General features: G+C 54.0%; 4 protein-coding genes across 4 annotated transcripts; 1 reads left to right on the forward strand and 3 right to left on the reverse strand.

Annotated features, from left to right (window-relative positions):
• Positions 1 to 1,330: 1,330 nt before the first annotated feature.
• W97_08524 (enolase) lies at positions 1,331 to 2,762 on the reverse strand (the record flags this gene model as incomplete). Its single annotated transcript, XM_007786293.1, has 3 exons — positions 1,331 to 1,685; positions 1,735 to 2,518; positions 2,582 to 2,762. The coding sequence occupies 3 exons, from the start codon at positions 2,760 to 2,762 to the stop codon at positions 1,331 to 1,333; spliced, it is 1,320 nt and encodes a 439-aa protein (XP_007784483.1).
• Positions 2,763 to 3,438: 676 nt separating this feature from the next.
• W97_08525 (26S protease subunit rpt4) lies at positions 3,439 to 4,796 on the forward strand (the record flags this gene model as incomplete). The annotated part of the gene is made up of 4 exons (XM_007786294.1): positions 3,439 to 3,655; positions 3,724 to 4,110; positions 4,166 to 4,622; positions 4,676 to 4,796. The coding sequence occupies 4 exons, from the start codon at positions 3,439 to 3,441 to the stop codon at positions 4,794 to 4,796; spliced, it is 1,182 nt and encodes a 393-aa protein (XP_007784484.1).
• A 774-nt stretch (positions 4,797 to 5,570) lies between these two features.
• Positions 5,571 to 6,417, reverse strand: W97_08526 (uncharacterized protein; the record flags this gene model as incomplete). Its single annotated transcript, XM_007786295.1, has 3 exons — positions 5,571 to 6,200; positions 6,263 to 6,342; positions 6,396 to 6,417. 3 exons carry the CDS (start codon positions 6,415 to 6,417, stop codon positions 5,571 to 5,573), a joined length of 732 nt encoding a protein of 243 aa, XP_007784485.1.
• A 1,106-nt stretch (positions 6,418 to 7,523) lies between these two features.
• Positions 7,524 to 12,163, reverse strand: W97_08527 (uncharacterized protein; the record flags this gene model as incomplete). The annotated part of the gene is made up of 4 exons (XM_007786296.1): positions 7,524 to 8,041; positions 8,091 to 8,240; positions 8,293 to 9,261; positions 9,352 to 12,163. 4 exons carry the CDS (start codon positions 12,161 to 12,163, stop codon positions 7,524 to 7,526), a joined length of 4,449 nt encoding a protein of 1,482 aa, XP_007784486.1.
• Positions 12,164 to 13,369: the final 1,206 nt, after the last annotated feature.

Genomic DNA, 13,369 nt, shown 5'->3' on the forward strand with positions numbered 1-13,369 from the left:
GAACCCTTCGACTTAACAGGTTTCTCGCTTGTGGATAGTGGTTATGACTGTCAGCTCGGAAAACGAAAGTTTCTAGAAAAGCAGATAAACGAGTGACGATGTCAAATGAATGACAATGGGAAACAGCTTAAGAGTAAGGGTAGTTACAATGCGTGTTGAAAACAGTCTGTATGGCATATAAGCATGACGGATAGTGTTTGATGACATGTTGTGATTTTCGGATTCCATCGCTGGAATGTAGCACCAACAGAACCGTTCGCATCATAATCATCATCAAAATCTGGAACCAGCATACGATCAAGAGAGGAATGGAGATAAGATTAGACTCATCAACCGCAGCGTCGATGTCATGGTAACAGTGGGCGACGCCCTACGCGGAAATGTTCCAGCCGAGGGCTGTTGAGGTTCTGCTTCAGTGGCGGCCGAGATAGGAAGAGATTACCGTCTGATAGTGACAGGCCAGTATCTACCAAATTTTGTAGCGCTTGAGTTCACGTCGACCAGAACCACTTAGAGATGCGCTAGTTTGGTCTCTTCCAACCTAGGCATTAAGTACAGCCAAACTGGACCTGCCTTGATCGTGGTGGAGCATAGCGTTCGTTAAATCGAAGATGTAACAACGCCACCTTGGTAGGAGGATAGAGTGCCTGCCGGCGATTGTTCGGCGACTTACAGATGTTCATGATTGCGTGACGAGGTTGGAGGGCTTTCGTAGCCATGTACAGGACTGGCTATCCAAGGCATCTTTTGCCTCAAATGCTGGATCTCGACCAAGGTCCTTAGACGGCGTTTAGGCCACGTTCCTTCTCTGGCGCAAAGACGGGTATCCTCACGGAGGCACTGGCATTATGCATTCAATCCTCTTTGGAAACGACATTGACGACGCCGTCATTCATGGCTTGCTTCCAGGTTTGGCTGCGGCTTCTCTATCCACTTGTACCCGGTGGCAGATATCGCATCTTGACGGGCGGCTTCGAATCAGAGGGCACGTTTGTCTAGCCGTATCTTAGGGGTGATTTGCTGCATCGATTCAGAACACATTCCGTAATAATCTCTGATGTTGTTGTTTTCGGAACGAGTGCAATTTGAGAGCGTTGCTGAATCAGCCCCCTAAGCCGCATTGGGCTGCTTCGGCCTCGTCCAGTATCGTTTTCATACACGACCCAACATGGGATGGAAGGCAGAGAGATGCTTTGATTTTATGCTAACAACAGTTTCGGATGATGGCGAAAGACGCCGAAAGAGTATGGTCGGAGGCCATGTGAATATCCTAAGCTAAAGAAAAGGTCTGCGGTTTCCGCAAGAGCGTGGCACCCTAAAACTGCACGCTTTACATGTTGACGGCAGTTCTGAACTTCTCACCAGCATACACGGCCTGATCGCCAAGCTCCTCTTCGATACGGAGGATCTGGTTGAGCTTGGCCAAACGCTCAGATCTTGCCGGAGCACCGGTCTTGATCTGGCCCGCGCGCAAGCCAACCACGATATCCGCAATGGTGACATCTTCCGTCTCTCCGGAACGATGCGAGACCATGACACCCCAGCCGGCACCGAATGCGTCCTTCGCGGCCTGGATGGCCTCGGTAATGGTACCGATCTGGTTGACCTTAAGTAGGAGCGCGTTGCAAGCCTTGGTCTCGATGGCCTTCTTGATGAATTCGGGGTTGGTGACAGTCAGATCATCACTGCGACAGATCAGCAACTTGTACTCCAGAAACCTCACAACTTACGTACCCAACGATCTGGAAGTCAGAATTCTGGAAGAAGTAGCTCCACGCCTCCCAGTCATCCTCAGCGAATGGATCCTCGATACTGACGATCGGGTACTTGCTAGCCAACGACTTGTACATGTCGGCGAGTTGCTCATAGGTGAGCCACTTGCTCTTGTCGCTGTCTGGGTTCTTGAAATCCAAGTCGTACTTCTTCTCCTCGGTGTTGTAAAATTCACTCGACGCGACGTCCATAGCGATCTTGACCTGGCCAGTGTAGCCGGCCGCCTCGATGGCTTCGGAGATGAGATCAAGAGCCTCCTCAGGCGACTGGATATCTGGAGCCACACCGCCCTCGTCACCGACGTTGCCCGCGGACTGTCCGTACTTCTTCTTGGCAAGACCCTTGAGTTTCTGGTAGACCTCTGATCCCTGACGCATCGCCTCGGTGAACGATGGCGCCTGAGAAGGGACGATCATGAACTCCTGGAAGGCGAGGCGGCCACCAGCGTGAGAGCCTCCGTTGAGAACGTTCTGGAAGGGGACGGGCAGCACGTATGGCTTCTTCGTACCAGCAAGGTCGGAAATGTGAGCATAGAGGGGAACACCCTTCTCAGCGGCGGCAGCCTTGGCAACAGCCATGCTGACACCCAGAATGGCATTGGCGCCCAACTTCTCCTTATTCTTGGTCCCATCGAGCTTGTTCAGGAAGTCATCGACCTTGGACTGGTCCTTGACGTCGAGACTCTCCTTGATGAGGGCAGGTGCGATGATATCATTGACGTTGCCAACGGCCTTGGTCACGCCTGCTCACGCCTTCATTAACGCGTCCGACTCTATCGGCTTGGGCGAGGCTGCCGCAGCAGACGCACCTTTGCCGCCCCACTTCGACTTATCGCCATCGCGCAGCTCACACGCTTCATGCGAGCCTGTGGAGGCACCTGAGGGGACAATGGCACGGTGAAGGCCAGTCTCGGTGACGATGTCGACCTCAACGGTGGGATTGCCGCGAGAGTCGTAGACCGAGCGGGCGTGGATCTTGGTGATGGCCATAGCTGCTGTTTCTACGCGTAGATTGACGTTAGCATCGTCTTGAAGTGCTGTAAGGTAGGAAGGAGAGCACAAGTAGATCTAGGGGTAAGATAGTTGGGGTTGGGTTGGAAGGGTGGGTCGCGGTCCGACAGCGGGGGGCTGCAGCAGCCGTTGCTCAATCAAGAGACCTTGGTTGTGTAGTGTACCGAGAGATCTTCAATGCTGCCAACTTACAGGATTGACCGTAACGTTGTTAGATTGATTGTGATGAGGTGTCGGAGGTGGGAGAAAGATGCGGGCTGGATCTGAAGAATCGACCGCAAAACAAAAGTTAGCGCGCCGAGGGGGGGGGTGGTGGGGGTGTGGGAGGGGCTGTTGGAGGGGTCCGTTGAGCGCAGTGACGTTCAAGCTCCAGCCAGGCTGTCCTTCACGTGACAGGCAAGACGCGATCAGATTAGATCAAAACTGCCAAGGCTCCGAAGCTGCCAGAGCTTCTGGAGAGCATAGCGACAGCTTACTTAGTACTTTTGCGTTAACTATCTTGCCATCACCGCCGCCTCAACGTCGTGCCTCCTCGTGTCGTCTCTCAAACCTACATCTGCCACACATCTCGTCCCCCCACGCTCCGCACAAGCTCGCTCAGCGTTGAACCTTGAAAACAGCGCCTGAGCGGCAACAACGCCTTCGAACTTCCAAGATGAGCAGCGCAAATGACCCGGAACGCGAGCATGCGCTCCAGGAATACACTCAGAAGCTCAAGGAGTCAAGAGAATGGGAGGCGAAGCTGAAGGCTATCCGGATGGAGATCAAGGGGCTGCAGCGGGATTTTGACGTTTCCGAGGACAACATCAAGGCGCTTCAGAGCGTTGGTCAGATAATAGGGGAGGTGCTGAAGCAGCTCGACGAGGAAAGATGTGAGTCTTTCCTTGGACAACACGTGTGGCGTTCACGGTCATATTGGGGATGCTAACATCTAGTCTAGTCATCGTCAAGGCTTCATCAGGACCTCGATACGTCGTCGGCTGCCGCTCGAAAGTCGACAAGGCCAAACTCAAGCAAGGAACTCGCGTAGCACTAGACATGACCACCCTCACGATAATGCGAATGCTCCCGCGAGAAGTCGATCCGTTAGTATACAACATGTCGCTGGAAGACCCCGGCCAGGTCAGCTTTGGTGGTATCGGTGGTTTGAATGAGCAGATAAGAGAGCTACGAGAGGTCATCGAGCTACCGCTCAAAAACCCAGAGCTTTTCTTGCGGGTTGGCATCAAGCCGCCAAAGGGCGTGCTGCTGTACGGCCCTCCTGGTACCGGCAAGACGCTCCTGGCACGAGCCGTGGCCAGCAGTCTTGAGACAAACTTCCTGAAAGGTACAATCACGCCTCCCACACATCTCGCCAAGCACGGAATTGACGAGTGATGTAGTTGTATCCTCCGCCATCGTCGACAAGTACATCGGCGAATCCGCCCGCCTTATCCGAGAGATGTTCGGCTACGCCAAAGAACACGAACCCTGTATAATCTTCATGGATGAAATCGACGCCATCGGCGGACGGCGGTTCTCAGAGGGCACATCGGCAGACCGAGAGATCCAGCGGACACTCATGGAGCTACTCAACCAGCTCGACGGTTTCGATTACCTAGGCAAGACCAAGATCATCATGGCCACCAACCGGCCGGATACTCTCGACCCCGCACTGCTACGTGCTGGGCGGCTGGACAGGAAGATTGAGATCCCATTGCCGAATGAGGTCGGTCGGCTGGAGATTTTGAAGATTCATACCGCCGGTGTGCAGACGGAGGGCGATATCGACTTGGAGAGTATAGTCAAGATGAGCGACCAGTTCAACGGTGCGGATCTACGGAACATCGTCACTGAAGCGTGAGTCGTCCCCATCTTACACGGTCTGTGGTTCTGCTGACACCCATCCTCAGCGGCATGTTCGCCATCAGGGACTACCGGGACGCCATCAACCAAGACGACTTCAGCAAGGCCGTACGTAAGATGGCAGAGAACAAGAAGCTTGAAGGTCGTCTTGAGTACAAAGTTTTGTGATTTTGCTAATGGTGAAGCATAACGACGGTGTTTTTGAGGGCTCTACCTTAGTTACACGGCTCTAGAGGCAGGCGTATCTTGTAGTATAGCGTACTCACCATGAAGTTATAACCCGGTCATGATATATTACCTGCTTAGGCGTGCCGCTCCACTATAGTAGCTCCTGGAGAGTAGGACTGATTGTTTTATCATGAGTGTGTTTCGGTGACACCTCAGGTGACCAGTGCACGAAACCGCTAAAATACTCCGTCACTCAACCTAGTTGCTGTACAACATCAGCCACGAGTTTCCTACTACTACACGACTTCAAGTCCATCCTGGGTACTGCTTCATGGTTCAAGTAAAACACATGCTCGAGTGTTAGGGCTAGTGTAGTGCCGCAATTATCGCGCAGGTAGAGCATGTGCCATGCATCGTCAGCTGTAGGGAAACGTATCTTTGCCACTGTGAACCGGTGAGACGGTGGATTGTAAAGGCTCCGAAGTGCTACTAGAACTGTATTCTATAGGCGCTGAACACAGGCTTGAGCTATGTGCAGTCTTCAAGCAACGAAAGCCCGCTCTAGGAAGTCTACCGACGGGACACTGATGTGATTTCCGTTATTTGCGACTGCTTCGTTATCGGCTGACGCTACAATGAGCTTTGGTTGTGTACTCATCAAATGGATCCGTAGATCGAATCAATACCACAATGAGTGCATGAGCGCTTGGAGGATTAACGTATGAAGGCATAGAGGAAACCTTCTATTGACTACCCCACGTACATAGAATAGCCTCAATTCGGCAATGAAGCGTAGTGCAGAAGCAGCGGTAGATCTATAGGGCCATCGACTCTTATCGTCGCTTGACCGGGTTGCGTTCGCAACTCTACCTCGTCGAAGTAGTTCGGCTCCTCTGACACCTTCTGGAAGCCTGCCCGCTCGAAAAGTCGAATGCTTCTGATGTTGTCCTTATCGACCTTGACGCGGAGGTACTTCCACCGCACATCAGCCTCCGGTAGTCGCTGCCCCTGACAGTACTCCAGAAGGATCTCCCGGATGTGGACCGCGAAGTACCACAGGAATGCCCTTAATACTTCTAACCCATAGCCCTGGCCACGGAGGTTCTTACTGGCGATCATGAGCTCAACTTCGCCAACTATATGCTTCTGCCGCTGCGTATACTCGGATTCCTCATCCGACTGTTCGTCGTCCGCTTCATGGATGAAGAGATTGACATCTCCAATCATCTTCTCGGGAGCATCATTCGCGCCATCGGCTACTACCGTCCGCTGCGATTTATACAGGTCCTCGGATGCGGTGCAAGCGATGAACGTCAACTTATCGGCGTCTTGGCGCCAGCTGCGTTGCATTGCATATTCCTCGTCCAGAGTCAGTGGCTCGGATGCTGTGGCTTTTTGTAGCTCCTGTGTGCATACGTGAGAATCTGAAGATACGAATCTGAGGTTTTGGTAAGGGATTTGCAAACCTCATCTTGCATCCACTCATGGTACGCTGGTACATGATGCTTGCTGTATGGGACTAGGAGGATCCTCCGCGTAAGGATGGCTTGACGTAGTGAGCAAGTACGGCGATATCTGTGTCGTTGGAGGGTTTCTTACCAGTATGCTCGTTGATGAGCATGTTGCAAGTGCTTCAGGGGTCTTCGGTTGCGTTTTCTCTGGATGCAGCCAAGCCAACCGGGGAACAACCAGGTTCCAAACTTACCACGACCGTCTCACAATGCGACTTTCTACTAAAGGAATGATTCATCAGAGCGGAACATATGCTGGCGACCTGTGGCACAGAGTTCGTCGGTTCGGCGATTGTGCAGGCGCTAGTCGAGCAGCATTCAGACTGCGGCGTCACGACGGTCAACGTCCACCAACCCGGCCGCAAAAGTGGTTCGTCACAGTATTTTATATTTGTCCAAGCGGACATTACACAACAGGATGAAGTACTTAGGGCATTTGAATAAACCCCCTCGTCTAACATCGACAGCGCCACGAGCATAGTGCCCGCAGAAATTGCGCGCTACACTCGTATGAGTTCAGATAAGGGCTTCAATGGTAACGTTGGTGGTACTAAGACTATGCTCGAGGCTGCCACGGAGTGCGGTGTGGAGACGTTTGTGTACACAACTAGCTGCACGGTTATAACTTACGATTTCAATCTGTACTATCTTAACATGTAATGAGGGCTGATGTCGTGGGCAGAATTCATCCAGGTTATCTGTTTCTTCAGGAAACCACGCTCAATACGAGCTGATGGATCATGCTCGAAACTTTTGCACCATGGAGACTGGCGGAGGCGACCGGTGACCCGCGAGAAGGGTGGCTTCGGCGGACAGAGACGCTCATATATATATGAAGTGCAAGCGGTAACGCTCTTGATGAGCGAATAGTTACAGTATTCGAGGAAAGAATACCGTGTGGGGGAATCTGGACAAGAAAGCCGCGCCGGTCCTCCAGCCCAGCAAGGTAATACATCTACCAGCGCTTCATGATCGAGCCCCCAAGACTCCAGCGCGCGATGTGTTTGAACAAGAGAATGCCAAAATGAAAACGACAATATGCCAGATAGATGCAGATGGGAGGCCTGCGCCGAGCCTCCAGATCCAGCCCTCGGCCCCCAAGAACAATAAGGTTACCGCCCAAAGGCTAGATCATCAGCCGGTTGGATAGATATCGTCTCTGTACCAGATACACCATGCACATAAACCATAGAAATACTCCATCCTGCCTCAACCATTAATCAAAAGCACTTTCTTCTTTCACCATGCCATTCTCCTCCGTCATACGCTGCATAGAGCTCTTCCTCTGGCCAAGCCCGAAATTCATGAGCAGCATGCCACTCTCCCGTCTCTTCTGCTTGGCTCCCTTCGACTGGCTCGGTTGTACAGCACCGTTTAGGCTGCCGAAGCCGCCATCGGATGTTGATTGCTGTGGGTGGTAAACGGATGTGTCGTACGTAGGCTGTATTGGTATGAAGCCCGTATCATAAGGGGAGTCATGGTGGGTGTTCTGTATGGGGAAGGTGGTAGGGGGCTGGAAAGTAGTCTGGTTGTATGCGGGCGTGGGTAGATCAGAGAACATCTGTCGGCGTGGCGAACGGATTGAATCGGGCGCCAAGGACACGTCAACTTTGACCTCGCGGATTGGTGATGCTGCTTCATCGACTGGATCGCCAAAGATCTCAGCGTAATCGCTCAGGAAGAACGGCATGACGGTAGCGGAGATGCCGATGCAAGGCACCCAGCATATGCCGACTGCACCTGTGTCAGCTTGTTATTCTTGTATGAATCAATGTATGCTTACTGTTGCGGACATTCATTTTATTGATCTCGTGATTGTTCGCGCACTCGACGAGGTATGAGAAGATGGCCTGTAGCAGATCGAAGTTGACCTCAGGCAGTTTATGTACCCAGAGGTTGAGGAAGGTGATCTTCTCCGCTTTCGTATGCAGTTCTGTACATGTCAGTAAAGTCTACATCGGATGTTGCAGGGAAGAAGTAATTACCGTGAATGCGAGCAAACTCCAGTTGCATTGCTTGATTTGGCGTCAGAGCAGGGGCGGGTAGGTCCCGAACATACTGCTTGAGGAGTCCTGCCACTGCATGGACGTCGATGGGCGACTCATCGAGCAGTCTCACATCGCCTTCGTTGTTGAAGCGATGCTGCAGACCCTTGAGCACATTAGTTGAGCCATTGATCCTAAAGATGCCCTCTTCATCCTTGGCGTTCCTAGCCCTGAGGTACTCCAACGATCGATAGACAACAGCAGGCACGCGTGGCTCCGCATCGGGTATGGCCGAGCACTCCACCGCTTCTGCAAGTGGGATACCAAAGACATGTCGATGCTGACTTATCTCAATGGACGGCGTCTTGGAAGGAGTCGCAATTTGTATACTGCCAGGAGCGATATCTGAAGATGAGCGACCACGTCCTCCGAAGCCGAAAATGCTACGCTTCTTATCCTTGACGGAAGTGTTTGAGGATGCCTTATTTCCCCATAGCTCGGCGTTCTGGATGACTGCACCATTGGTAGGCCCTGATATCGTTGGGTGGCTGTTTGCGGACGAGTCGTTCCCAGGCGATCCATGAAGGGGAGGTGAGGGCACACCGTTCGGACGAGGAACTGTGGGGCCACGGATGGGCGCTTCAGCCGCAACGACGTCGTCGTACCTCAGGCCTTGAACCTGGAGTCCAGTCCGGTCTATTTCGGTACTCTCCTTGGATCTGAATGAAGCTGTGTCAGGTGGTCCAAGGAGGGAAGCAGGACTTCGTGCTGATCCGGAGTCAGTGCGGTGTTCGCTATTCGGACTTTGTCGATGTGCATCGTCATCAGTATGCTCGAGCAGCGCTGATATCCACGCGTCTCTTTCTTCATCGCTCTCGGCGCAGAGAAGGTGCTTGAACCTGCTATTTGGGTCTTTCTTCTTTGCTTCCAAGACAATGAACCCATGGCGAACCTCGTTATCAGCGTCATCTGGATGCTGATTAGTATGGTCTGGCATCTGCCTTCCTTCATGCTTGTCAGTCGCACAACTGACTGTCGCGAGGTCGTATATCCACTTACCGATCTGTGCATCCTTCAACTTGATCGCACCAATCTGCGGACCACCGGCGCTGTCGTAGTATTTGAGCTCCGCACCGTCCAGAACGAAATACCTGGCTTTCCAGCCTCCATAGAACTTGCCACGCTTCGAGAGGTAGCCTTCTTTCTTGGACGTATTGTGGAGTACCGTGCTTGTTGATTGTAGAGAAGAGCTATCGGGCGTGTGAGATTCATCCGTCTGAGCACCAATAACGTCGGTCGAAAAGAATTTACAAACGACTAGTGCTGCCTTCTCGCCCATGGGCGTATCAAGCATAAGGTCGAAATAGCTCATAAGCGCTGCCCTTCTTGCGTCGATCTTCGCGGGCGCGTGGCCGGTGAACAGACCTTTGTCAGGAAGTCTGCCAGCGAACCCGCTCAATGATCGTACCTGGTAGTCCAGCTGAGGTAGCGCCATTATAGTCTTTTCGACACGCCATAGTTGTCTGCCGTCAGATCTAGCATGAATTGCCAGGATGAAAACCGGATCCTCCTCAGACTGCTTGGATGGGATGACGCTAGACCGCGACGGTTGAAGCCGTGATGAGAACACTCTGACATCGATTGATGGCAGCGCATTGGGCGGTAGAAGGAGGCCAGGGTACTGTTCCGAGATCAAGCCTTCATAGATCTGCTCACTTCCCGAAGATCCTGTAGGGGTTGTAGTGGGTGCATTGCTGCTGACGCTTGGCAGGCTATGAGTAGGCGATAACATTTCAGCTAGTGAGCTGGACTGCATTTGCTGCTGCTGATAGGCTTCCGCTCGAGCGAGGTGTGGTGAAGCGGCGGAGAGAGGTGTGTTGGGTGGTAGCGGTATGGGTTGCTTCGGCGCACGAGGGGTAAGCGGCACCGCGACGTGGATCGGTCGAGGAGATAATGGAGGAGATGCCAGGTTCTGCTTTGGCATCCGGGGAAGGGGCGAGTTGAGGGGCCGATCTGCTGGTCGGGGGCTCATTGGGAGGCCAGGACTTAGCAAGGGAGGAGTTATGATAACCTTTTGAGCAGTGGATGCTCCATTAGCATGCGCGGGGCCAAGCATAGTCGCAATCGTTGCCGCCGGTTGGGCAAGTCGCGGAGAACTTGGAAGACCTCGAGGCTGAGATTGTGCGGCAAGTGAACGGGTTTCGCTCTCGCCCCTCGGCTCGCCAGGCACTGCGGAATCGCTAGGAGGTTTGCTTTTGCTCTTGCTTTTACTCTTACTCTTGCTCCTCTTCTTAGAGCGGCTCCGGTGCTCCTCCTGCTTTTGCGCAAGCACCTCCCTGGCATGGTCGTCCTCATCTCGCGTCTTGCGCCGACCCCTCTCGAAAAGCGGAATCTCGTCAAGCTCTAAGATGTCGTTGTAATCGGAATCCGAACGTTCAGCCGCAGTAGATTGATGTAGATGTACACTGGTTGTGCCTGGTTGAGACAGATCCAGAGGTGCTGGGGGTGGCTTCCTCGACGCTTGCGCGGACTTCGTTACTGGGCTCGGGAGCGTACCTGAGCCCGATATCGGTGTAGCTTCGGTGAGAGAAAGAGACGGAGCTTTGAGATGCGTGACGACGGATGGAGCCGATATTACAGGTTTGGACCGGGAATTGGCACGCTCTGTAGAAAGCCCAAGATTTGGCTTGAGCGAGAAGTTTGAATCGCCCGGCAGCCCCCGAGCGTCTGTCTTCGTTGAAGGCGGAGACCGCTTCGGCGAGTTGCTCCGTTGCCCGTCCGAATCCTTGGGCAGCTCCGCCTCGAGTTCACTACCTTCAGAAGCTACGGGGGCTGCAAAGGCTTGTTGTTCCAGTAAGGACGACGCTGCCGAATACGGCTGCGCGTGGGGCTCGCAAGGCAAGTGCGCCACAGGGCTTTCTCGACCTGGCAGGTCTGTTGCCTGCTTGGGCATCTCCGGCCTTGTGCCCTGAGCGCTACAACTCCGAATTGAGATGTCATCCTGTAGCTCACTTAGAGCAGGGGACTGGCTCGACTCTCGTCCTACCGCTGGCTCCGGCCTTTGGGTAGCTCTAGGTAACGGCGTTACCTGAGCCATGTGCTCGTGCAGCTTCTTGCGATAGCGCTCCTTGTCCTTCAAGGCTCGTTCCAGATCCTTGTTGAGCCCTAATATCATGGTACGCTGCTTCTCTACAAGCCTCCACAGCTGCGCATGGTGCGCAGATGCGCTCTGCTTCTCCTTCCAGAGTGCATTAAGAGCAGCTTCTGGCGACCCAGCCGCAAGCACAAGAGTCCTGACGTCTAGCGGCTCCGTGGCCGTAGCGTCTGCGGAGGTCTTGTAGGATTGGGAGGGTGTCGAACGGTACGATTGCGAGTTTGAAGAGATGGACGACATGGCAGAGTCGATGGAAGGATTACGAGTCGTGATGGGTCGAGGATCCGGCCGACTCGGCTTCGAAGGTGGCATCATGGCCGTAGGGGAAGACGGAGGAGAAAGACCTGCTGAAGGAATGACAGGTGCAGAAACGTTGCGCACAGGAGTGTATGAGGATGCCTTGGCTGTATAGCTTCCAGCTTGACCTGTAGATCCCGGAGCCACAGACGACCCCCCAACAGCAAGCGAGGGGTCCTGCCGCTCCTGCGGTATGCGTGGGTGTTCGTGGCTGTACGGCGTGCGATGCGTGCTTGCGGACTGAGGTTTACTGTCGCTGGTTGGCGCAACCGAGTCTTGCGTGGATTGCTGGAGAGGTGAGGGAACTGCTTTGCGCCGGCTGCCTCGCAGGTCTGGTCCAGGAGGTGGTATATTGGGGTTCGAGGAGGCCGTCTCCCTCAGCGCCCGAACGTTGTCGGCAAGAGAGGGTGTGGAGCTCATGGCCCAGGTCCGGCTCGCTTGCCGGCTCAGACCAGCTGTAAGCAACAGCTGGGGTTGTCCAGTTGAGGATCTGAAGGTTCAGACAGCCTGCTGTCCGGCGTTGTCTCCCGGAGGATAGGTTGTGGTAGGCGTCTCGACGTTAGGCGCTGTACCTGTGTGGTGTGCACCTTCGCACATCCGCTAGTGAGCATGCACCCTCGTCCCCGGTTTGATTACGCTCCTAGAACGGGCGTCTGATTGGTGGTATACAACTGTGCTCCTGCCACTTCAGGCCGTCACAGGGCTATATAGCGTAAAGCGCCGAGTTCAGACTATCATTCGAGTGTGCGAAGGTGGTGTAGAGGCAAGTTGGACCCTTGTCATCGACGATTCAAGCAATGCACTACGCGGCGGCAGCCCATACTCGCACCGTACGGAGTTATATCAGGGCTTGCAGCAGCTTTGACGGATTAGAGGGGAAACTTGTAACGTATGTATTAGAGGCTGATTCAGGCAGGAACGCGGTCCGGCATGCGCGTACTCGTACAGCAGCATGTCAGACGGTAAGCTGATATCAGAAAGTTCGTCGTCAAAACCTGCCCAAGTGGAATGTATCAAATTCCGCCATCCGCCGCTGGCCAGCTATGTACGGAGCAATCTGCCGGAAAGCGGCGACCAAGGATGCATCACGCAGGCACCGTTCGCACTCGCTGCACTCGACGACTTTTGATCACCTCAGTTGCGTGTGCGCGCTCGCCAATCCAGTTTCGCAGTGGCATGGAGGCCTCCAGGTTGGGACCAAAGCGCTTCCCTGAGCTGAAACACGACCGCCCGCTGCACCCCAAATCGCCGCCCAAAGCCTGAACCCCAGCAGTGTGGGGCGGCCAGCCGGTGTGGTTGTTTCAAGGGGCGCATATCGCCGCCCATTGGACGGGGCCCGCTTGTGGCGTGCAAGTCTTCTGGTGTCCGTCGTCTGTGGTGGGCATCTTGCATTTCCGTTTCCGCACTTTCCGCCCTGCAGTCGACCGGGGCACGAGGCCGCCATGTGGAGCCTCAACTCAGGGGACGAGCATCAACATCTTAAGACGACGAGCTCCCAGCAGGCGGTGAGGAAGTTGAGATCAGCGGCATCTTGGCTTCTAGAGAGAGAGGCTGTCAGGACGCTTCCTCGGCTTGCTTGGGGCGTGCAATCATCATCTCCCAAGGTTAGGCTGCTTCATGCACGGT

The sequence above is a fragment of the Coniosporium apollinis genome (genome assembly GCF_000281105.1).
Source record: "Coniosporium apollinis CBS 100218 chromosome Unknown supercont1.55, whole genome shotgun sequence".
In the NCBI taxonomy this organism is placed as follows: domain Eukaryota; kingdom Fungi; phylum Ascomycota; class Dothideomycetes; genus Coniosporium; species Coniosporium apollinis.